The sequence below is a fragment of a genome, unplaced genomic scaffold (assembly GCF_019419815.1).
Source record: "Pyrus x bretschneideri cultivar Hongxiangsu unplaced genomic scaffold, Pyrus_bretschneideri_v1 Contig6, whole genome shotgun sequence".
Classification (NCBI taxonomy): domain Eukaryota; kingdom Viridiplantae; phylum Streptophyta; class Magnoliopsida; order Rosales; family Rosaceae; genus Pyrus; species Pyrus x bretschneideri.
The window spans coordinates 9,204,071-9,229,317 of NW_025999798.1; the positions used below are offsets into that span (position 1 = coordinate 9,204,071).

General features: G+C 37.1%; 2 protein-coding genes, 1 long non-coding RNA gene and 1 pseudogene across 5 annotated transcripts; 1 reads left to right on the plus strand and 3 right to left on the minus strand.

Annotated features, from left to right (window-relative positions):
* Positions 1–1,047: 1,047 nt before the first annotated feature.
* Positions 1,048–2,067, minus strand: LOC103943699 (annotated as a pseudogene).
* Positions 2,068–9,224: 7,157 nt separating this feature from the next.
* LOC103943559 (protein FAR1-RELATED SEQUENCE 7-like) lies at positions 9,225–12,801 on the plus strand. The gene is made up of 2 exons (XM_009353864.3): positions 9,225–9,755; positions 10,160–12,801. The coding sequence occupies exons 1-2, from the start codon at positions 9,712–9,714 to the stop codon at positions 12,486–12,488; spliced, it is 2,373 nt and encodes a 790-aa protein (XP_009352139.2). The 5' UTR covers positions 9,225–9,711; the 3' UTR covers positions 12,489–12,801.
* A 2,809-nt stretch (positions 12,802–15,610) lies between these two features.
* On the minus strand, positions 15,611–19,206 carry LOC125471607. 2 transcript variants are annotated; one of them, XR_007253725.1, is made up of 3 exons: positions 18,901–19,206; positions 17,715–18,606; positions 15,611–16,641 (listed from the first exon to the last, which is right to left on the minus strand). It is a non-coding gene; the product is annotated as an uncharacterized LOC125471607 (long non-coding RNA). The 2 variants fall into 2 exon arrangements; XR_007253724.1 differs by having other exon boundaries at positions 17,715–19,206.
* Positions 19,207–21,421: 2,215 nt separating this feature from the next.
* Positions 21,422–25,199, minus strand: LOC103943558 (protein ABCI12, chloroplastic). 2 transcript variants are annotated; one of them, XR_007253550.1, is made up of 8 exons: positions 24,765–25,199; positions 23,760–23,876; positions 23,346–23,582; positions 22,980–23,144; positions 22,757–22,832; positions 22,236–22,300; positions 21,980–22,093; positions 21,422–21,886 (listed from the first exon to the last, which is right to left on the minus strand). XR_007253550.1 is itself a non-coding variant. In XM_009353863.3 (8 exons), exons 1-7 carry the CDS (start codon positions 25,092–25,094, stop codon positions 22,002–22,004), a joined length of 1,143 nt encoding a protein of 380 aa, XP_009352138.1. In that variant the 5' UTR covers positions 25,095–25,197; the 3' UTR covers positions 21,422–21,886; positions 21,980–22,001. The 2 variants fall into 2 exon arrangements, 1 of the variants encoding a protein (XP_009352138.1); XM_009353863.3 differs by having other exon boundaries at positions 21,980–22,154; positions 24,765–25,197.
* Between the last annotated feature and the right edge of the window lie 48 nt (positions 25,200–25,247).

The following is a 25,247-nucleotide window of genomic DNA, read 5'->3' on the forward strand; positions in this document are numbered from 1 at the left end:
ATGGGACGAAACACAAAACAAAGATCTTACCAACAGAACCAACCTTTGTTGGCTCTTGGAATTAGAAGTTCAGAACACATTATATTTGTTTTCACAGTTTTTGTTCTTTTTAAATGTTGTTTGCCTTAGCCCTTTGGCATGTGTGTGATTTTCGTCCTAATCTTTCATCTGCTTCAAGTAAGTGCAGGACACAAGTAAACAACACTCCAAGGAGACCATACTCAAAATTCAAAAGGAGATAATTATTCAGAAATGATGCACAACTTAAAGAGGCCCTTGCTAACGGTCTCACGCTAATATCGGTCACAGTTGTACATGATTAGGGATAGTTAGCATCTAGGTCTTCAATTGTTATATACAACAAGACCGTAATATTAAGCGGAAAAACTCTATTTTGAGTGGGAGGTTTCTCTTACAAGTGAAGAGAAATACGACTAGATTATTGTACTAAGTGACAAAACTTTATTTTCATTAGAAATTTTTGTGCTTATTTTGTCGACATTTTCTTAGTTTTTTTAGAACATTTAAGCCAAAAAAATCTTTGAATTTAGGCAACAATAGATTTCTAATCTTGTTTTGTCAAGTTTCACATATAAAGTTGTTGGATTTACGTTACAGATTCCTATTTGGATTCATAATATGGCATTTCAAAAAGAACAGCAAGACAATGAGGATTAGTGTTATAGTGAAAATTAAGCACTCATGTGACCCTTCTCACTCAGGTTCGATGCTCCTCCACCCTCTTTCTCCCTACTCTATCAAAACCCCACCTAACCATTGATAAATAAATAAAAATAAATAAATAAATAAAGCGGATTCCGAGCCTCTACATTTATACAATACATTGGATTACTGATTCCCCTCCCATAAGTATAAGTTATCTTGAATGCATGTGTCAAAGGTGATCCCGGCAATTTTGCCATGTACAGTTTTCCTTACTAGCTCTTGAATTTCTAATTCATAAAATTTGAATTATAAACTTGGGATTTCAACATAAATAAGAATTTATTAGACATCATAAACTTAAAGATTTGAACAGCCTGTGTGTGTGTGTGTGTGTGTAAAGCATTCACTTTATTATCAAAGGAAACGATAAACTGATGAAAAAGCACGACTTATCTATTTTACTTACTTTTTAAGCCATTTTTTAGTTGGGGCTTAAATCACACGCTCCCTTGAAACTTTGAACCATAGCCACTCTTGTCATCATTGAACTTATCATACAACATGACACCTCCATACTTCGCAGATTTCTTAACAAAAGGCAAAACTTGGTTTATCAGATCATTTGAAGGCACGTAGCCAGTGCCAGCAGCGGGCCCACGCAGCAGGGAGGCCCACGAAGAACTGATCAGCGTGTATTGAGGAGGTCCATTTGTTCCATGAGTTCTTGAAGGCATCTGGATTGCTAGAGGTGAATTCACACTGGATTATTGTAGAATTGAACCCAAACATAGTCAAATAGGCCAGTGGTTAGTGCACCATTGAGTTTCTGGTCAGGAAACGGACATTGCGGTGCTGCACTTAAGGACACTTTTCTGCCTCTCTGGCTATACTCAGACAGCCTCCTAGCAAGTGCAGCTTAGTGAATCTCACCTCTCTCGATATCGAAGTCCACGCCATCCAATACGGCGTCTCCTAGAGGCCTCGAGTTTGATTGCCCCCCTAAGAAGTTATTCCATATGTAGTCCGCTACACCTCTAGCATCATCTACAGATGATAGCGTGTAACTCCCCAAGCTGCCACCAATCGAAAGCAGGACCTTAATGCCTTGGTTCTGGCAGATTCTGATGCCGGTGCTCACTTTTTGACAGCCGTTAGACGCCGGATCACAGTGGCCGGCTAAGTTGATTTGAGGGGTTTGGCCATTGCCAAACTGTGAGAGGAATGCTATGTTTACAATCCGGTATCTTCCTGTGTTACATGTTGCTGTTAGTGCGCCCTCCCTCCATTTTGGCCCCAGTAAACCACAATGCGCCCGGCGCACGATCTTGAAACCAAAAATGGGAGAATCAGTAGGAAGATAATGACAACTTTAGACCAAGACTCGGTAAACAGGGAAGCCATAGTAATGCTAAATTGCTAATGAGTTTGTTGGTACCAGGGGTTCGTTTGGTGTCAGTTTATTTAATATTTACTGGTGTATTTACATACGTAATTTCACAAAACAAAATTTTGTTGTTTTTTGTTTAAGTCTCACCTATATGTGATTTTAACACCTTTAATTAAAAAAAATTAAAAATTGAACCTCTCTCACTCTCTCACTCTCTCACTCTCTCCCCATTTATCTCTCCTTCAATTTTAAAAACAAAAATAAAAAATTTCACACACTTTGTGTGCCCATATACTAATTTTTCTATTAAATTCTCTCCTCACCCCACTTTCACCCTTCACAACCTCTATATATCTTCAATTATTTTTCATGAAATTTTCTGTAATTTGTGTACAAAAAGCATATAGGATTGTCAATGTATTATTTATGATGAAATAAATAGTAATTAGTTTGTTAAATGTCGTGGCATCGTTGTTAGACATAGATATAAATTACTACTTGGATAAATAAATAAATAAATAAAAGTTAACCCTTTAGTAAATTTGACAGGATTTTGCACAGGAGTGCAACCAATCATTTGAACTAAAATTTGTGACGAACAAAACAGTCATATGTAGTTTAGAATTAACTGAATTTATTTAGTAAATATCATGGTTCATAACTTATACTGCAGAAAGGTCTTGATAAAGTAAATGTAGCAGTAAATTTCTTACAAACAATTTACACTAAGAAATCATCTGCGAAGGAGATTTAATAGTAAAGTTCTTGATATGACAACCTAATACTTGAAAACTTGTATAGATAATGGCATGTGGAAGCTCTTCTAGTGAAGTCATCGATGTCTCAAAAGACGCTAAAGATAAAAATAAACAAGCACTCATAATTAAGTTTTGAAAAAAACAACCAAATTAATAAGGGAGACTTTACAAAGAGATGCATGCATATTGCTCATTTTCAGAAAGAAAAAATAAAATAACATTTAGTTACCATTGCTTCTTAATTGGTGGAATTCTTGAATAACAAATTAGTGATGCAATTCTTGAAGGATGAAGGCAACTCTCCTATAAATCTGTTGCTTCTTAATTTCAATGTTTCCATGTGATATAGTGAGCCTACTGTGGATGAAGGTAAGTCTACATGGCATTTCTCTACAATACTTGTTGACTTGTAGTGCATGCATAAAGTTGGATAAAATTTATGTGGTCATTTAATTAATTAGCTGTAGTAAATAAATAAACATATTATATTACTTAATCTTAGTTTATAACCCTCAAGTTTTTTGGTTTTTAACATTTGGTACATTGAATTTTTTTTCATTCCAAAATGGTACTTGAAGTCATAATTCAGGGATACTTTCATACATCTGTTAAGTTAATGTTAAATCAACCGTTGATCAATGACATGACGTCCACTTAGATAATAACTAAGCGTAACGTGTCACTATAGGCCCCACATGAATATTAAAAAATTAAAAAAATTAAAAAATAAAACTTGAAAATAATAAATATGGGCCCTACGCTCAATAATTTATTTTGTTTTGAATAGGTTTTTTCTTATCTCTTTTGTTTTTGGTTAGAAATGTTTACTCTTCTCAACTCCTATGCTTTCCCAGGACCCCAAGACATTGGGGGGTGGGGGGTACTCGAATCCGACTTACCAATTCATTTTGGCCCTTGGACTAATGGAGGGGATCCTCCTGATCAATCATTGTGGGCTGTTGGATTTTTATCCAACGGCTATAATCATTATAACTTTAAAGGGACCCCCCCTGTTTGTAGCCGTTGGATTTTTATGCAACGGCCCACGATGATTGGTCAGGAGGATCCTCTCCATTAGCTCAGGAGAGGATCCAAATCCCCTGAGGACCACTTTCAATCTGGGCCAACCGGGGCGCCACTTTCAGAAACTCCCAGATCCAATCTGCCACCACTTTCTCCAACTCATCTGTCATTTCATCTCAAACATGCTACAAAGAAAGGTAGGCCTATAAGTAACCATTAGAGACAATTCAATAGGTGACCAAAACACAGCCACATCTTTATACATAAATTAAAGTTTACACAATTTAAGTGGGAATGTATTGACTTCATGACTTAGTAATTTTAAGTCTTGGTCCTTGGAATTATTAGTTGAGAAAATACAAATCTTTGTTGACATGTAGTGCCTGCATAAAGTTGGATAAAATCTATATACTCAGGATTTATTACTTGTTTTAAATGTTGCTTGCCTTAGCCCTTTGGCATGTGTGTGATTTACTTGTAGTGCATGCATAAAGTTGGACAAAATCTATAAAATCGTTTAGTCAATCAACTGTGGCAAATAAATAGACAGTTCATAATGCTTTTACTCATTTGTTTTTATATAGTTGAATGACTTAATGCTTTCATATTTTATTAATTTTTTTAGATATAATCCTTACAAAGTATTTTATAATATGAACGGTTTCGATTATAAATACGAACTTTCTTGAATTGAAAAGTATCTTGAGGAAGTTAATTTAATGAAAAAAATGATGCCACTGTATATAATGACAAGCTAGGCATAGTTGTGGGGTTGGTGGCAACGACAGCAGTGGTGGGGGTAGTGGCGGTGATGGCAGAGGCAAATGTGGGGGTTTGGTGGTTGTGACAATAATAGGGTGTGGTGGTTAGGGTGTAGAGGTAGCAGCAGTTGTAGTGACAATTGTGGTGGTGGTAATGGTGGTGGTGATATAAGATTAGTCGTTGTAGTGGTAGGTGGTGGCGTTCTTTGTTCTCTGAGGTCGAAAATATACGTAGAATGATAAATAAGGTCAGTTTTCCTTAATGAGGGTATTATAAGAATAAAAAATATTCATTAAACGCTTAGGTCTGCTTTTTATAAAAGCAAGTCTTAAAATTTCTCATTTGTTTTTGTTATAGATAATGTTAGGGAGACCAAATTTTTAACAAAAACACTATTTTTGCCACTTAGTTGTACCATCTTTTGTTAGAGATGGAACTCATATGCGTTGGCGGGCCTTACCTCTATTAGAGTGATGGTAAAACTAGGTGGTAAATGTAACTTTATTTAAATTTTAACCAAATTTGAAACCAAATGACATTTCATTGATCAGAGATAAGCATGTTAATCAACACTTAACTAATAATTAACAATCATGTCATTTGGTTGATAAATTTGGTTAAAAAATTTGGTCTCTCTAGCATTATCCGTTTGTTATTGTGGGTGATTTGTGGTTTGTGTTAACCTAAAATGAGATCCATTTTTTCTCCGTAATTAATATCAAATCCAATAGTGAATGACCATATATTTCTTGGTTACCCAATAACCAAGAGAACATTTTCGAATTTTGATCATCCAAATTTTGTGACACTTGGTTCACAGAGTACTCAATGCCTAAGCTGGAGCACAACCAAAGCATGCACGTGGAAGTAGTTTACATCTCAACATACAAATTTGCATCAGATTTATAGACTAGAAAATGCCTCTGCAAATTTAAAGAGAAAAAAATTGAGGAGCAAAAATATCTGCTACAAGGTATGGTGGACTTGTATTCACAGTCATATTGATTTTACATGATGGCGAATTTCTTTGGGTTCTTAGTCATCTCAGCTAAATTTGGATGTTATTTCGTCTCAAACACGGTACGAGAAGTAGACTTACTTAATTATTTCAGTCGAATCCGGGTTCTACTTCTCCAGTTGGCTTGCAATTTCGTCCTCTGTGCACCTCATCGTCATGTTAGCATCCCTATGTGAAAAATATTCACAGGTAGGATGATGATTAATAGTAAAATGCCAAAAGCACAATAATTCCCCCATCTTAAAAAACAACTACAATCAAGAGGCAGAAACACAATTAATCAAGAGTGCATTGCCTTTGCCCCTGTTAAGTCTAGTTTTGAAAAGTCAATATCCCGAGTTTTTTCGTTCAACCGTTCAACTGTGCAAGTGGGTATGAGTGGGTTTGGTTTCATTCGGTTAGGTTTTTTTTTTTTTTTTTTTTTTTTGATTTTTTGAACCTACCTCTATAGGTGGGTTGAAATTTGGTGCTATCACAGAGTCTTTTCACATTTAATAAGTCTATTAACTTTACCTGTGTATGCTCATGCAAACTTTCATAACACCTGTGTGGACAATATTAGCCATTAGAAACGGATCTTGTTAGAAACGGATCTTGCAGCCACATAAATTTGAACTTTTTCCATTTATTTTCCACTCGCAACAAAATTTCTTTCCTTTGCCCCTTTCTCATGTTTCTTTGTATTCTTTCTTTGGTAAAATCGATAAATGTCACTTACAATCTATGACACGGTATATTTGCGTGGGGGATTTTCAAGCCATGATTGAAAACCAAATTATAAAAAAAGAATACCGCAAAATGAGAAATTTTTTCAATAGTACTCAATCATGAATGATACGAAATGAATGGACAAAATTGAAAATAGACTATTCAATACTTGTGGAAATCTTTGTACAACAAAATAACCAATGGTTCTTCTTCTCCAATGCATTTTCCATTTCATCTCAAACACGCTACAAACAAAGGTGGGCCTACAAGTAACTATTAGAGGCAATTCAACAGGTGACCAAAACGTAGCCACATTTTTAATTATACAACAATTAAAGTTTCCTATTGACTTCATGACTTAGTAATTTAAAGTCTTGGTCCTTGGAAATTATTAGTTCATAAAATACAATATTTGTTGACTTGTAGTGCATGCATAAAGTTGGATAAAATCTATATGGTCTTTTAATCAATTACCTATAACAAATAAATAGACAGTTCATAATACCTAATCTTAGTTTACTACCCTCAAGTTTCTTGGTTTTTAACATTTGGTACATCAAATTTTTTTCATCCCATAACGATACCTGAAGTCATAATTTAGGGACACTTTCATACATCTGTTAAGGTTAATGTTAAATCAGTCGTTGACTAATGATGTGGCACCTATATGGACAATGATTGGGTGCTACATGTCAATATAATCAATCAAATGTGACAAATAAATAGATAGTTCATAATGTTTTTACTCATTTATTTTCATATAGTTGAATGACTAAATGATTTCATATTTTATTAATTTTGTTAGATATGACCTTTACAAAGTATTTGAACGGTTTTGATCATTAATACAAAATTTCGTGAATTAAAAACTAAGTATCATGAGGAAGAACTCCCTTATCCATTGAGTCATGAACGAAGTTAATTCATAATATTAAATATTCATTTACAAGTGAAAATGAATACTACTAGACTTTTAAATGCTACAATCTGAAGGCCACTGCTCTATTCTTTCTTTGGTAAAACCGATAAATGTCATTGACAAACTATGACACGATATATTTGGGTGGGGGATTTTCAAGCCATAGGATTGAAAACCAAATTATAAAAATAGAATACGACAAAATGAGAAAATTCTTCAATAGTACGTAGTAGAGGTGTACACGGGTTGGTTTGGGTTAGTTTTGGGCCAAAATTGAAACCAAACCGACCTAGCCGGTTGGGCCAAATTGCAAATCGAAACAGACCAAGCTAGGTCTAAAACTGAGAAGGTCGGTTAACCGACAGTGGCGGGTTAGTTTGGGTCTGTTTTCGGTTTGTGTGAAGACGAAAATACATAACAAATTCATTTCCCAAATGCTACAGAACGTAGTACTAATATGAGTGATTGCTCAAAGAAAAACACAAATGATATAGCTCAAGGAGAGCACCAAAGAACAACTACTACCTTCTCCAAATGGTGACCTTGTTTTCCTTTCATAATTTCATTCCTATTTGCTTTTTAGGCACATAAAGGTTGCCTTTCTTTTTGCTTTTTGCTTTTTGAATGAAAGGGAAGGGGACTTTTAAACTACTTGGTTTTATTTTCATGTGGTGTATCCACAATAACTCGTAAATAAAGTAAGTATATGCGGGTCGGTTCGGTTAACCGCATCCGAATAATTTTAAAAATTGCTTGCCAAACTGATTAAGATCGGTGCGGTTCGGTTTAACCATCGAAAATTAAAAAAAAAAAAAAAAAAAAACCAAACCAAACCAAACCAACCCATCGGTGCGGTTCGGGCGGTTCAGTCATTTTTTTTAATGCCCAACCCTAGTACGTAGTAAAGGTTTTAGGGAAGTCGGAATAAGAAAGCACTCATCTTGGGGTGGGGTTACTACTTAGATGCTTTCAGCAGTTATTTGCTTCGTACTTGGCTACCCAACATTTACCGTGGGCACAATAACTGGTACACCAGAGGCGTCATTCCCGGTCCTTTGGTACTCAGCAAAATAGCCCCGTAACTTTGGGAGAAACTTTGTATAGTTAGTTGTTGGGAAATAGAATTAGTGGGATTGAACCACACAAGGGTGCATAAGCACGATGATTTTATTCTGCTATTGCGGTAACACGCCATCTATGATAGAGTGAATAAGTTATTATCTAAGATAATGAAACTCATCGCAATATCGTACATCACAAAAAAGAATCTAAAGTTTATCAAAACATGATTATTTAATTGTAAGTGAATTATCTTAAACGTCATGAAGTGGTGAAATTCGTAGTGTAAATGACGAAGAGCATATACCGGTACAATTGCTAAATAAAGGCTGGTGTTTGATGTGAAGCTAAATAGGAAGTTGGTGTCGGGTCAAAAGTTGACATCGAAATCACTAGTGTTAGCTTATCCATGCGTCCACATAAAAGGATGTTGATACTTGTTTTGGCTATCCCCAATATGGAGTAGGATTCTCTTTCCTCTTTTTTTTCTTTTCCTTACCTTTTCTCCTATTTGAATGATCACGGTTAAGTCACGTCAATATCTTATATTTATTTTTTATGGTAAGAGAAATACAAAATAAGAGAATGTGAGAGGAGTGGATGGGAAGAGGAGGGGAGATAATCCTAATCCCCCAATATAGTCGTTGACATTCTGTTAATATTTCCACGCACTCGTGATAACTTAATATAATAATTAAAACTCTCATTCAATGTACTCTTTATGAGAAAAACCTTAGTTTGGCACCTTAACCACGGATTTCACAAGGTACATGACACAGGCAGTCACACCCTCTTCTACGGATTCAATTAGCAATTGAACGAACCATTTAACTTCAACTCCAAGGAGATTTACCAGCATCACAAAGTTCGTTCACGTTTTTTAATAAATAAAGAATACTGTGGGGTTGAAGATTTGAGTAAAATTAAACAACATGTCAGTTTTAGTTAAATATCAAATTTGTCATTCATGTAAATCAAACATGTGATTTTTATAATTTATCCGCGTCTCCTTTTGTCTTTTAATTTTTATGAAAAATAAAAACAAATGGATCTGGGAAAAAAACACAGAGATCATGCAAATTCCCAAAAACAAAAAGATAAAATAATCCTATAACAATAAAAAATTGGATGACGATGATTTCAGTGGATGCACTAATGGGCTCCAAATTACAATCGAGTTAGGTCAAACCCTGAAATAAGGAGCACAAGAACGCCAGCAGAGTAGAGAGATCCAAAACCCAATACACTTGACATTTCATTCATTTCACAAATTCGTCAGATTTCTGAAGGGCGCCCTCTGAATTTTTCCCCAATCAATTTTCCCGCCAAAATACGCAAACGAAATCCCCCAAATGGCGTCTTGAGCTTCGAAATCATCGCTCGCCACTCGCAGTGTTGTTAATCTTCCGAAATGGGCATGGAATCCAGCTCCACCCACTTCACAAATATCAGAAGGTAATTTGGAACTTAAACCCAAAGTACGATTTTTCCCCAATTTGATTTATGTCCTACCCAATCAAGCTTAATTCTTTGTTATGCATTTTGTATTTGTGAATTGAGTGTTTTTGATTTTTTTGTTGGATATTTTTCTTTAGTTTTTTTTAAGTGGATAATGCTGTGTTTGGTTGCTGAGAAATTGTTTTTATTGATTTGATAATTATGTTTTTATTTTATTATTTTGCTAATCAATGTTCACATTCATGACTGCTGAGTTGCTGACCGTGTTAATTGATTAGTTTTTGTGTAAGTTTGCTTTCGAGGATCAGTTAATGTCGTTTCAGATTGTTAATCAAGTTGTTGTGGCTAAGGCTGTAGTTTGTAGTGATTTTTCATGTCGTTTTATTTTGTGTGACACGCAGCTTAGATACCGATTCTAAGATTGAAGACAGTGGGAACAACTTAGTTATAGAGGCATATCCTTTAGGAATGATGCCTCCGATGAATGCTGTCGATGCAGAGGATGAAGGAGAGTCTGGTGTACCGGAACCATATGTGGGGTTAGAGTTTGATTCAGCAGATGTTGCCCGTGATTTTTACACTTTCTATGCAGCACGGATGGGGTTTAAAGTTCGAACTGGTCAGTTGTATCGCTCGAGAACAGATGGGTCAGTTTCTTCTCGAAGATTTGTGTGCTCCAAGGAAGGATTTCAGATTAGTTCACGGACAGGCTGTCCAGCATTAATCAGGGTGCAGAGACGCGATTCTGGGAAATGGGTTGTAGACCTTTTCCTGAAGGATCACAATCATGGTCTTGAATCATCTACAGAGGAAAATCATACCCTGATTTTGCAGAAGAAGGGTTCCATGCCGACAAATACTGTTGTTGAAGTGTCTCATAGGCCAAAAGTCAAATTGATTAAGGCAATTGAGGATAAACCACATTGCCCATCTGCAGTTATAAGTGCCAAGCGCTTAAAACGGGGTGGAGAGGAAATTAAGTCAGAAATTGATCTATCTGCAGGTCTACAGTTCAATTCGGCCAATGAAGCATACCAATTTTATCATGCGTATGCTGAGAATGCAGGATTTAGAATCAGGATTGGTCAATTGTTTCGTTCAAAGCTTGATGGGTCAATTACATCTCGGAGATTTGTGTGCTCAAAGGAAGGGTTTCAGCATCCATCAAGAGTTGGTTGTGGGGCATATATGAGGATTAAGAGACAAGATTCTGGAAGGTGGGTAGTGGACCGTTTTGATAAAAATCATAACCATGAGTTTGAGTCTCACCTGGAAGTTCAAAAGAAAAATCTATTTTCTTCAAAAAAGTTCATAGAAGAGGAGATTGGAGGGCTGGAAATTGAAGATATTGTTGACATAAACTGTGGAAACCTTGTCAAAAGACGAAGAGAAAATCACATTGGAAGCGATTGGTACAGTGTGCTGTTTGACTATTGTCAAACCAGACAGGCCGAAGATACAGGATTCTTCTATGCAGTAGAAGTTGATAATGGTAGTTGCATGAGTATTTTCTGGGCTGATGGGAGGTCTAGGTTTTCATGCAGCCAGTTTGGTGATGCCATTATTTTCGACACCTCATATCGGAAAAGTATTTATCTGGTGCCATTTGTCACTTTCATTGGAATCAACCACCACAAGCAACCAGTGCTTCTTGGTTGTGCCCTGGTTGCCGATGAATCTGAGAAATCTTTTACTTGGTTGTTTCAAACATGGCTTAGGGCAATGTCAGGGCGTCATCCTCTGTCAGTAATAGCCGACCAAGATGATATGATCCAGCAAGCCATCATGCAAGTTTTTCCAGGAACCCATCATCGTTTCTCATTGTGGCAGATCAAGGCAAAAGAAAGTGAGCATCTAAGTGTAATGAATAGTTCTTTTAAATATGAATATGAAAAGTGCGTTTATCAGTGTCAAACAGCCGATGAATTTGAAACCGCATGGAATGCACTCCTCAGCAGGTATGGGTTGAAGGATAACGCTTGGCTGAAAGCAATGTATGAAAAGCGCAGGAGTTGGGTTCCGTTATACTTACGAGCTACATTCTTTGCTGGCATCCCCTTCAATGAAAGTATAGAATCATTCTTTGGTGCACGTTTCAATGCCCAAACTTCACTTAAGGAGTTTGTTTCACAATATGAAAGAGGCCTCGAGCGACGGCTTGAAGAAGAAATAAAAGAGGATTTTAACTCTTTTAACTTGAAAGCCTACTTGCAGACAAAAGAACCATTTGAAGAACAATGCAGAAGACTTTATACACTGAACACATTCCGTGTATTTCAGAAAGAACTTCTACAATCCTATAGTTATCTAGGATTTAAGATTTATGATGAAGGGGCTATCATCAGGTATTTGGTCCGCAAGTGCGGGAATGACGACGAGAAATATGTAGTCACTGTCGGTGCATCCATTCCCGAAGTGAGCTGTAGCTGTCAAATGTTTGAATTTGAAGGTATATTATGTAGGCATGTGTTGAGAGTTTTCCAAATCTTGGACATAAAAGAAGTTCCCCCCTGCTATATCTTACGCCGTTGGACTAGAAATGCAGAATATGGTATTCCTTGTGAATCTGAATTGGGTGGAAATCCTCGAGAACTGAAGACCTTGATGGTGTGGAGTTTGAGAGAAGCAGCGTGTAAATACATAGAGGCTGGGGCAACATCTCTCGAAAAGCACAAGCTCGCCTATGAAATTATGCGAGAGGGTGGACGGAAACTCTGTTGGCAGAGGTAAGCGTGTGGGGAACAATAGTCAGTCATCTCGGTTTCTCTGTATGGATAGATTTTGAAGTCTTTGAGCTGCAGAAGTGGCTAGTCCTTGATTTGCCTTGGATAATTTGCTGTTGATGCGTGGATCAGAGTCATGTAAATATTTTGTTCCCAGTTAATGTAATGCCATATTTTCCTGGAGACTTTGACTTCCACTGTATTTGCTGTCAAGTCCATTGGTTACTCCGTGGTTAGAAATTTATTTATTTGCTGTAATTGAAGCTTCACTGGGAATGTATGAAAGTCTAATGTCAATTCAGGCGTTTTTTTTTTTGCTATTTCCCCTGGAATTTGACTTCAATCTCGCTTTACCCACTGGATCAAATTTTGCAACTTAACCCCTTGAAACTCGATTTTCATTCCACAATGTCTAAATTCCGTCTACTCTGTGATTTATGCTGACATGGCAAACAGATTGCTTATTCATAAATGTATATTATTGTATCAAAATCGATCATTAAATAAAAGCGTCCCCAGTTTATGTTGTAGTCATGCGTGTAAAGAAACCACGTTTTGAAATTAAACAAATCATCTTCTCTGAACACATGGTCTTAAAACAAATGGATTCAATCTCTTCAATTCAATTCACCAGAGTCTCTGTCTATTTGTTTGTCATCGCAATAAATTTTGTTAGATGTACGATATTCATCGATACGAAAAGGAATACGTACAGATTTGAGAATGGGGTGCACAACAATGAGCCTCGATAAAAACCCCCGCACAAGCAACTTAAAAAGTTAACTATCCTCAATGAAAATACAATCAATTAGCAAATTCAAATCAAATGGAGCTATCCTCGACCAAAATGTCTGTCTAGATCCGGTGGTTCCTCGAACCAAGACACCTCCTGTTGCCGCCCAATTCCTGCACAAGCAACAGCCTCTGTGCAACCTGGTTTGCCTCCTTACGAACGTGGTTAAATTTTGGCTGGGAGAACGCTTGAATAAAAGCTCGAATATCGTTGTCATCTTCTTGACGATTCATAGCAGCAAGTGTAATACTAATAAGAGAGGCCCCTTCAAACACCACGTCCACACCACCTGCATATAACTCCTGAACAAATAAGACAGCCCTCCATGCAGCAAGTAGCTCACTCCCGTCCACACCACGTCGTCACAACTAATTAACACCGCCTTACCGCATCTGCCTAGGATTCCTTAATAATCAACCATAACCAATACTGAAAACACCCGAGTCTGAATTATTGACACTGCCACTACCGCATCTGACCGTATAAAACAGTTTGGACCGTTTATTAATTCGGCGACTATTTTATACATAAGCGCACTAAACACTCGAGTCCGTATTATTAATCCTATCAAATTCCTTATAGGAGCTGCCAAATGAGGCCTTATTTCAGTATCCCCTAATTAGGATTTCTTTCCTCTTTGACCTCCAATCCGACAATGTAACCCTAACAATAAACATAAAATAAACCCCAAGATAATCAAAGGTAATAAATATCGTAAGAAAATTGTATTCACACGCTTGTTTAAAACGCGCATATTTACGCATGAGGGTTAATAATTAGGTTTCCTTTTTTTTTTTGTGAAAAATTTGGTTACCTTTTACCGCAAGAAATTTTGATGCCTATATAAACGCATATCTCATGATCGTATTTTCATCTTTTATCATAGGAAAATTTGAGATTAGTTACAATTCTTATGGCCCCAACTTCGCGCACGTTAGTGAAAGTTGTGGCTGTGCTCGTTTTCATCACCACAGTCACAGCGGCTGCCGCAGTCGTCCCTGCTAAAGGCGGAGCCGTGGTAGTCCCTGGCAGAGGCGGCAGTGGAGTTGGTGGTCGTGGCGGCAGTGGAGGTGGTGGTGGTAGCGGCAGTGGAGGTGGTAGTACTGGCCGCAGCAGTGGACATAGCGGCAGTCAACGTAGCACGCCGCGTAGCTCATCTAATAAGAATGCCAGGGTGCCTGCGTATGGTATTAGCAATACGATCGTTTGGTACACAGCGTTTCATTACTTGCTAAATGCCATGGGGCGGTGGTAAAAAAGAGACGGCTTAATTTTGTGTTTTTTACTTTCATACAAATATCGGTCATATGGTAGTTTAGATTACAAATACCCCTTCTATTAAAAATAGAAAGATTTGGACGCACAGTTCCTAGCTACTAATGTTATTTAACTGAAACTTATTGGTTTTCAATTTTGATCGAAGTCTTTGGCTTTTAATATTAATTTATTTCCATATTAGTTATTTTATTTTTTTTCAAACTTAAAATTGGAGTTTGTAGTTGTGTATATTTATGATATTTTAAATAAAAGCTATAATTTGTGGGATTGAAAATATTGAAAGATAAAAAAAATTCAAAATCAATAGAGAAAATTATGTTTTGCCATGAAAAAACAGGTACATATAAAAATAAGAAACATATTGTATAAATATATTTATATATATGTATAACTGTTGAAACTAAATTTGCGCACGACAACAGAAGGTGGAGGTGTTCAAATCCGTTTATCTGTAAAAGAACACGTCGGGGTATGACGGTCAAAGACTCCTATGTTCCCACTTTCTTTTTCTGAAATTACAAGGACTGATTCCACGTCAGAAAAGAAAATTATAGAAATAGAATTGGGCACGGGTCATTTTGACTAGACAATTTATGGTATTATCAACGAGTAGGTGATGTACGATGATCAACTGTCAGGAAGGAGAGACAACTCACGCACATGCATGATTGCTTGATGTAAAACATTTTATACTTTTCTGTGTTGCATTTGTTGTGGGCTGCATACCAGTCCGAAGAAAAATCATTTTAGGATAAAATTCTATATTAAACCGAAAGACTCTCAAAAGATGGATATATATATATTGCATAATTTTTAGAGTGTGATTTCTTTCGCGATTGTAGGAATTCCATGAATAATATAACGAACTGGTTGAAGACTTGTTGGATCATGTCCCTGTGTCTTGCGGAATAAAAATGGTCAATCTCAACGAAATCGTTCGGTCCATGACCAGACCTTTGAAGTAACCGATCTACTTTCCCTGGAAAGTCATGATTCCACACCCGCACAACGCTATACTTTATTGCAAGGAAGTCGAAAACAGGATTTCAACCAATACAGGCTCAGGAAGATCATCGATATGATTCAGATCAAATAGATGGACAAAAGCATAGCTGTACAGATCAAATTCTCTTATCAAACAGTCACTTGAGTGTTGGGGTATGTACATGGCTCCTGATGCATGCCTTGCATCCAACACCATACAACCTCCCGCACCGAAACGGATGCAGATTTAAATTTAGACTTTGAAGACGACGGCGCACCTCTATCAGGAAAAAAAACTTCTAGTTTGTGGCAAAATGCTGACAATCTGCATTCAACAAAATCCCTGGCCCTCACCAGAAACCATCTCCGCCGCCATTCGCCACACATGAGTCCATGACATCAATGTTCCTAGAGATCTGGTACATGTTTCTCAAGTTGTATGGACTTCATCTTCGAAAGATATGTACGAGCAAATTCTCTCACCAGTTTGCTAAACGTCACAGCTCTGATGCTTTCTTTGCATCTGATTTGGAGTTTCAAGTCCATCCGTTATTTTCAGATTTGCTTGCGATATAGTTTCCTCAGAGGGGAAGCTTAAGCCTTTCAACTCTCACATCATCAGTTAACTCGCAGCAAAAACTCAACACCAGCAGTTTTTGCAGTGTTTTATCTGATGATTTGAAACTGTATCCTACTAAGGCTTTTACCAGTTCCATTGCTAAGCTTTGCTTTTCTGACACTATGCACTGAGAGCAAAACAGAAAATAAAACTAGACCCAATCCCCCAAACAGAAAATCAAAGGCGCATCTCCAAAAGGAACTTTACAGAGCCTCTACATTAGCGACGCGATACTACACATCTCAACCATTAACGTAGATCCTATGCCTATAATCCCACAGGCATAGCATGCCAATAAACCATAGTATTGACTAGTGTTTATAAATTAGTCACTTATTCCCTTAATAAAAGAAAAAGATAGTCGCTTCATATCACCTTTAAATGTTGCACCCCAGAACTCTTCATCAGTAGCGTGCACAGGGGTGATCTTACTTTCAGGATTGTCAGAGCTTCTCAGTCCTCCAACCGTTGTGGAGTAGAAAGGTCCTGTAAATTTTTTATTTCAATTAAACGTCAGCATGAATGAACTCACTAGCACGCCCACAAACAAGAAGCAAAGTTTGCTTAGGAGAAGAGAAGCAATTGGCTTTTGTTTCTGCATTGGCCTTCTTGATGTAACCTTTGAGATATTAATCTTGGAATTAATTGGGATGATGCAAAAAGAGTGAGGAACTTAATGGTCAACCAATCTAAGGAAGGGCGGTGCCTCTAGTTTTGTTAGTAGTGAATAGCAGAGAGTTCACATTCTTTCTGTCCTTGGGTAACTTGCGGATTTACTTGGATGATCCTACTTGGGGTGAGCTTTCAATATTTTTTTATGGCTCTCCCTCCTTTCTATTCGTATACCGTACTCCACGGCATTACTCATCCAAATCGGAGCTTATATGTCATATGCATACAAACACTCAAAACAATAAAATGGAACCAAATTAGAAGAAACAGAAAGCAACAAAACCATAACTCATGCAGCTTAAATCAGAAGAAAAGTAAATATCCACCAACTTCTCAACGATATCGATGTTTGTTGCACGTTAAACAAACATTGTCATGCTTTAAAACCTCTTGTATAGCCTTAAAAATAAAGAAAACCGTAATGAAGCTTTAAAGTTGAATGCAGCTTAAATCAGGAAATGGAGATGTTAAAGAAAACTCTATTCAAATCCCAAACGAATGGTATCTGAGTACAGTCGAACATAACAAGCATGATTGAAACCTGCTTCTAGAATCTAGACACAATAACTTTCCATCTTATCAATAACTCATGCAAGGCGGGAGGAGGGGTGGGGGGATGGGTAACCAAGATAACAACACAATGAAACTTATTGCAACACCTAAAGCACTTGAGATTAGAAAACACCCTTGGTTGGATTAGATTATCAACCAGTCCAAAAATAGAGTGGAAATTAGAACACCATCCAGAGAAGCCAAGATTATTAAGGAAAATGCTTGTTGCTTAGCCTAATTAGTTCCTTAAAAACGCAAAGACCATTTATCTTAGTTTTCTCTCACATTTCCTTTGCAATGATATTTGAATAAACAAGCAGCAAGGGTATTCTTACCTTGAACACCATGGTAAGCTTCTAGGAGAGGCTTTTCTCCTCTGCTTCCTCAGGCGATTGTTTGTTGGCCCCTAAATTTAGACTAGGGTGATGTAGACCATTTGGAATGTTGATGTTGCAGGTGAAAAGTAGACCTCTTCTGTTCCATGGTTTTCTGGCTGCTGGTCGACCAATGTTTTTGAGAAGAAACATTTCAGAGATAAGAAACTAGGAAGAAAGAAAAGAAAACAACAATTAATAGATAAACGTAAATTAATCACCTCGTATGCCCAACAGACATTCCATTACATTTGGGTCCAACAGTTTCTCGATTAACACTAGGTACAGAAACAGGCACATGATTCAAATGCTCTAATATCTACACCCTGAGGCGGCCGAGTTATGACACAAGAATTTACCACACAAAGCTCATGACTAGCTATGACACAGAAAATAAATTACGAATGTGACTTGTTAAAGACGCATGAACTTAACTACAAAGCTCATGAACATATGTGTGTACATATGAAGATCAATAAATATTGGAAGAAATGAAAGTGAAAACTGCATCTGAATAGAAAGAAACAAGAAACCTTGAAAGAAAGCACTATTTTTTGTTTTTTATTTTCAAAATTTGAACAAACAAGATCATATATAAATTGTTAGATTAAATAGACAGACAATCAGCAGCTGGTGCACACAGCACAGCTACATCAATTCCTGACCGATTCATGATCAATTCCAGGTACCGGAGGCAATGAGCTGTGAGTCGCTCGTCAGCATCAGCAGCAGCAGAAAGAGCAACAACAGGGGCAGCATCAGGATTAGAAGCAACTACACGGGCCCAAGCGAAAAAGACCCGAATCAACTCGAAGTCTCAATTCTCCGGTCACTACCTCGCCAAAGTCAGATTCTACAGAAACACCAACCCCAACCCCAGAAAACAAGCTCTTAGTTCTGACTTCACACAAACACACACCCCCTTGTCTCTTATACTTACATATACGGATATACCCCACAAACAGTAAATTCACCACACTCAAATCAAATCTACGTTTCGGAAACCCTAAAAACAATTCAAGAACAAATAATAAGACCAAATTTCACTACTTAAATACAAAATCTCAATTAATAACAACACGCGAAAAAAAATCATAAAAAAAATTATATAAGTCATGCATGAAAGTGAAAACACAAAAATTGGTACCTTTGGCTCACTGCTCTGTTCCCCAATTCTCGGTTTTATCCAACCACCACAACCCAAATAAATTAATGAAATTCAAACACCAATTGAACTGAAGCTCAAGGCAAAAATAGAGGCCTGCAAACACTACAAAAGGAAAATTATTTAACCGAATATCTTGAAAAATAAATATAAAAATCCAAACTTTTGAAGTGAACTTGTAGGGTTTTTCTCGAAAAATCGATCAAATAAAACAGTAAAGGAGAGTGGAGTGGGGATCGCAGCGGAGAGAGTGGGAAGATTGAAGGTATGTGTGTGTGTGTGTGTGTGTGTTTGCCATCCACTATATAAAAGCCCCAGGTTTGATTCGTCGTCGCAACCATAATTTAAAGTTTGACTTTTTTTTTACTCTGACGATTTTGCCCTCCAAATTAATTAATAATATTAAAATAAAAGAAAAATAAATGGTAACGGAGTGCCAAGGGTCAATGGGCCGCTAGACCGGTGTGACCCATCGTTGAAATATCTAGCGTTACCCACTTTTGAGTGGGCCATGGGCCTTGGACACGACACAAAAAACCTCCGTTGACTTAAATCCAATGCTCAGATCCCATGAGTCAATTTGTTGATCTTTATGTCAAGTTAGTAAGTAATATAAGACTTAAGTAGTCGCAAGAGAATAAGTGTACATAGATTGTGTTATCAGAGAGAATCTTAAGAGAGTGAATTTATACCAGTTGATTTTTGTTCGACAATGCCTAGATTTCATCTATTTCGTGGCTTTTGCTGACATGGAAAAAAAATTGCTTATGTGGCGTGTGGAAACAAGGGGAAGGATATTTTGGTCAAAACAACCGTTAATAATTTATTAATCAATAAAACTTTATAAAAGAAAAAATCTAATTAAAAACTAGGCAAAATGAAATAAAAATCGAGTTTCAAAAATTAAGTGCCAAATTTTAAGTTTCATGAACAAGGTGATCTTGTAGTCAAATTCCAGGGAGCAATAGCAAAAACTGGATGTAAGGAAAGAAAAAACTTGCTTGCAACACACAACAGGGACCAATTTGAAAGAACAAAAATATCAAGAACTATCTAAAAAGTATCACAACGTCAGTGGGTCAAAACATATTTGAATTATTTTTGTACTTTCCGGTTTTATTTCTTTTACTGTTAGGGTTTGTGCAGCTGTTTTAACAATTTTTCAGGTTGTATTTTTAGTTATACAATTTTCATTCTATTACCAATCAAACGGACCGTTGGCGTTTCAGAATTATATTAAAGGGTGATCGTTCATCAGTATTTAACTTATAATGCCGTGTCACGAATATAAGACTACGTATTATTAATTTCTACATTTGCTATGATAATATAAATTGTAACAGTTGGAATTAAAGAAGCCGTCTTTGAAACAACACATGAACATGTCCATGTCCGCCGCAGTATGATTAGCACCGCCACAACGCATTCAGCAAGTAATGAAACGCTATGCACCAGACAATACCATACGCAGGTATCATGGCATTGTTACGTACCAAACGACCCACTCCTGCACCAGTGCTAGGCACACCACCACCAGTACTGCCATCTCCTCCGCCGCTGGCACCTTCACCTCCGCTGCCTCCACAGTCATCTCTGCCTCTGGCAGCCACCGTGGTGATGATGGCGAGAACAACCACAACTTTCACTAACGTGCGCCAAGTTGGAGCCATATTGATTGCAACTAATCTAAGATTTTCCTACGACAAAAGATGAAAATATGATAAAAAGTAAGATCATATGCGTTTATATAGGCATTAAAATATTTTGGGTTCAAAAACCTAATTATTGACATGCATGCGTGAAAATGTTTTTCTAACACGCGTGCGAATAGAATTTTCTTACGATATTCTATTTATTCACATTTTTAATATAAAATTAAGAATTGACACAAATATCAAAGAGTGCATTCGAGATAACATTAGAGAAATCCTTAATTTAAAAAAACTTTAATATAAAATAAAAGGCCAACTTGGCAAAGCTAATTACCACCGTGCCCGTGAGTTTGAGGGCAAAATCATTCACATCCAAACTCAGAAGATTGAGATGGCACTCCATAGCTAGAGAAATGTCACTCTTGATAAAAACTTCTACGTACAAAGCTTTGAACATAATGAACAAGAGGACACTCTTTGATAACAAGCAACTTCGAGTCCGAAAAGTAACTGGCAACAAACCAACTAGTCTCCTACCAACACGAATTTTGTGCGAACACTGTCAACGAAGAAAATGATTCTAACAAATTGTAGATCTAGAGGAGCTGATGACACACCAACACAATTAAATTACTTACGAAGAAAGACTCACTAAGGAGGCACTTGTTGATAGAAATACTAAGACGAGAAATAAATAGGTAATAATTCATGATTGTACTCATGATCATTTATACAAAACTTTTGGTTATCGAATAATTCTTAGTTCAATAGTTTGTCACCTTGACTATCATCAGGACATGCCGTCCTGCGATCGATGACTCAAAATTATGTTTTATCTTAAGTATTTCTGATTATTCACTAATCGCTTTTAATCAGTATCTGATAATAATTACTTTGAAATCAAACAACTATCCTCGGCAGCACAAATCAGTGAGATTTTGCATTGTTTTCTTTTATCATGTATAACCAAAAGGTGCAATGCATAAGAAGGCTTTATCAGGAAACATTGTTGGTAAGCTAATCCCAAAGTTTTAAGTTTCAACCATCCAACACACTGTTAGTTTGATGTTGATTTTCGTTTAGTTGGGACAGCCAGAACCCTTGAGGTATCTCCGATCCTTTTAAGAACTCTGTAAATTCTTGATTGGCATTCCAGAAACCAGGAAGTACCTTCACCGCTTCTTTGTAGGAACGTTGATGAATTTTCTTCCATAGACTGCAGAACTCTATCTACTGATAATACAGTTCTACCAAAATTACAGCCGGCTCATATGCGTGTCGGTATATGGTACTATATCATCAACAATATTTTTCCCCTGTAGGACATATTGATCGAATCAGAGACACAAGCGCAAAGCTAAAACTACCTGTCCCAAACAAATAGGCGGAGAAATAAAAGGGGGGATTACCGATGAAAAGTTTCACAGCAGATCAGACTAGAAAGTAGCCAAACCATACGGAAGCACCTATTACACCAACCAGGCATAACAGGGAAATGATATCTGCAGTCCCGATGGATGGATCTGATAACAAGTAAATCTTATGAGCATTGCTGTCCCCTCTAAAACCTCTGACAATCATTGCCTGTAAAAGCCATAACATTGGTGAAACATGCAAAACCAGAATTACTTTTTCTCTCTTACTTCTGTGAGTTAATGCACAAACCTGTGAAATCTGCTCTGCATGGCTAAAAATATTTGTGAAGATCCGACGGAAGTAGGCAAATAAAACTGAAAAGTAAGAACCAAATCATAAAAGGAAAGTCGCCAATGACAATCAAGAAAAAGGTGATAAGACAGTGTTAAAATAGATAAATGTTTAATATCAGTTTGTCCCTCATCATCTAAGCTGACAGTTACACTAAAGTGATAGAGCATGAGGTAGTTCTACATGTAGGCAACGAAACATCTTTAACATAGCACAGAATTCATAAAAGATGAAGGAATCAGATTGTTAAGATTACTCAGTCAAGCTGAAAAGATATTTACTAGACCAAACTAGACAATATCCATAAACAAAGGGGGCTATAAGCGTTATACAGTGTGAACAACACACAAATATGATAAAATTTAGATAGCAGAAACTCTTCCTGCTTTGAGGACCCTACAACTCAGATTCATTTGTAGCTAAGGACGAGAAGACCAACAATAACAACACAAAAATTCATATGTTGGATGCATGCTTACGATCAATTGTTTCCACCATTGTCAGCTGTTCCCAGTTTATCCTACGAGATACAATCCCCAATGCAACATTCCGAACCTACAAACACATTAGAAGTATATTCCAAAGGAGTAGATATCAGTTTGAGTAGATTTTAGAGCTAAATCATCACTAATCCTCTGTCAAGAAAATCATCTGAAAATTTTGGAATCACTGAACACAAATCTTATTGACCAATCCCCATACCTCATCAAAAACCAGATTGATGAACCTCAATGAAAGCATGAGGGTAAGAATAATTTCAGCCACTGGCACACCAAGATGTGTCAAAGGGAGCATAAACCACCGCAAAGCAAATGCAAGTTCTTCAGGGGTTGTGGTTGTAAGGCAAAGGCTCGCACTTTGAAAGACCTTTCACAAAAATACAAAGCCTAATTATCAGTATAAATAAAAGCTTCTTCATCAATTGTATGGTTACATCACTTTAATCTCAAAATTTGTGTCCCTACATATACAAACACACCCTTATAATGTGATTTCAATGGGCACCCAAACATATTGTTATTTAATAAGAGGCAAAAGGTGCACCGAGCAGAGATAGAAGCAACTTACAGTAAAGGTTAAGCAAGCAGCTGTGCTCGCTACAGACAACCCCTTCCTTGTAAACTGTATTGGACCTAGCTTCATAATTAAATATGAGTAACCTTCCAGGGATGCAGGAAGATTTGATAATCCCATCATTGCAGAAGGTGGGGTTCTCAACTGAACAAGCGGTGGTACACCATCTGAACCCAGCCCCAGCATAATGAATAAAATTCCAGAAATCAAGGACACTCTTCCCAGTTGGTCCTGTAACCAAGAAAATATCCTGCATTAGTATCTTGATTATCGATTCACAACAAAGGAAGAAGGAATAACAAAATACCAGATGCATCACTAAGGCCTTGTTAATAAAATACTAAAGACTAAGAAGTTAGTACAATTAAAACTAGCTCCTGACTCATAGGCTGGTGCTTAGTTATTTACCATCCATGTGTGTCTTGGAAGAATCCATATTGACAAAACGGCCAAGTATACTACTAATCCAAAGCGCAGTATTATATGTGACCTTGCTGGTAAAACAACTAGAGCCAAAAGCCAAACCTGCATGGTCAAAATGAAAAAAGGTAATAAAACAGAAGTTACATAACCGCATATATGCCCTATCCCAAAAAAAATTTATCATGCAAACTTTACCAACAGTGAGGTGTTATTTACAAATATGCTTTAACAAAAGACAGAGGCCCAGGATGCAAAATGATATCATTACCATTTGATTGTTAAGTGCATTTAACAACATAAACAGCCTCCGCTTTAAAATCATTTGATTGTGCTCAAAATTTTGGTTGATCTAAAAGAATCTCATTCCATATGATGTTTCTACTTGACTTAGCTAATAGCTAGTATATTCAATAGAAATGTCATCTCTTAAGGTTTGAGAGTCGCCGCCTTTCAATAATAGTTGGAGATTTCAGGTGTATCATATGCATGGAATTCTACTCCTCTCATCTAAAATTTTAAAGGGCACTGCCGTTGCAATTTCTTACACTATACAAATCGGTTCTTCCTAAACCTCGAATGTTGACAGGCGAAGTCGAAACTTGGACACGGAAACAACCATTTAATGTTCCCTAACCCTCTCTCTGGTACGGAAAAAAGAAAAGACAAGTGAACAACAACATTCTTTCATATTAAAGTTCTATGTTGTAACACAATTAAAATCAGGAAGAAGAAGAAAAGGGAACATTTTTTTATCAGTCTTATCAAATTGCTCCGCAACATATACATATCAAACACATAACACTAGAAACTCAATACGAAGCAAACTGAAATACCTAAAATCAAAAATAAAAACTTGAACTTTAAATGCCATCGAAACCCAAAACCCATACATCAATTCATCCCTTTCAGCTAAATATACGGTACCAAATTAGACCAAACCCACCATTTATCATAAAAAAACCAGGAAATACCCATCAAAATTAAGCATACCAATTTGATTCTGGGGTCCACAGAATGAAGGAAGGTGGTGGGTTCCGAGACGTACTGGCAGATGGGGCTAGCAGTCGCGCCTGAAATCAACCTGAGGAATTTCTCGGCTCCGAAAGCTTTGGTCGGCAAAACGTTCACCCACCACGGGCTTTGGCTGCTATCGCTCGCCGCAGCTCGAATTTGGAGGCTTAATCTCGGCTTTGCTTGTATAAGGGTTTTGTTCAGTGAGCTCGGGTGAGTGAAATTTGAGGCAATTAGGGTTTTGGGATTAGGGTTCAGCGGGAAAGAGGGGAATGTTACCGTTGTGACGGCACGGTAAGCGAAGCTCATGGGTGAAGCTGAGTGTGGGAGAGAGGGAGGATTTTAGGGATGTTTCTGTACAGTCGGTTAATTTCCAAAGTGGCGGGAATTTAACGGTTTATCTCAACTTATGAGAGAATTTTGCAGCATCGGAGGTTAATATCTATATATCTCTATTAATTA

Coding starts and splice junctions, on each gene's coding strand:
- LOC103943559 (XM_009353864.3), top strand. CDS start 9,712: ATGGGCATGGAATCCAGCTCCACCCACTTCACAAATATCAGAAG. Junction 9,756..10,159: donor CACTTCACAAATATCAGAAG/GTAATTTGGAAC, acceptor TGTGACACGCAG/CTTAGATACCGATTCTAAGA.
- LOC103943558 (XM_009353863.3), bottom strand. CDS start 25,094: ATGAGCTTCGCTTACCGTGCCGTCACAACGGTAACATTCCCCTCTTTC. Junction 23,583..23,759: donor TTCCAAGACACACATGGATG/GTAAATAACTAA, acceptor TCTTGGTTACAG/GACCAACTGGGAAGAGTGTC. Junction 23,145..23,345: donor CTGCTTGCTTAACCTTTACT/GTAAGTTGCTTC, acceptor TTTTTGTGAAAG/GTCTTTCAAAGTGCGAGCCT.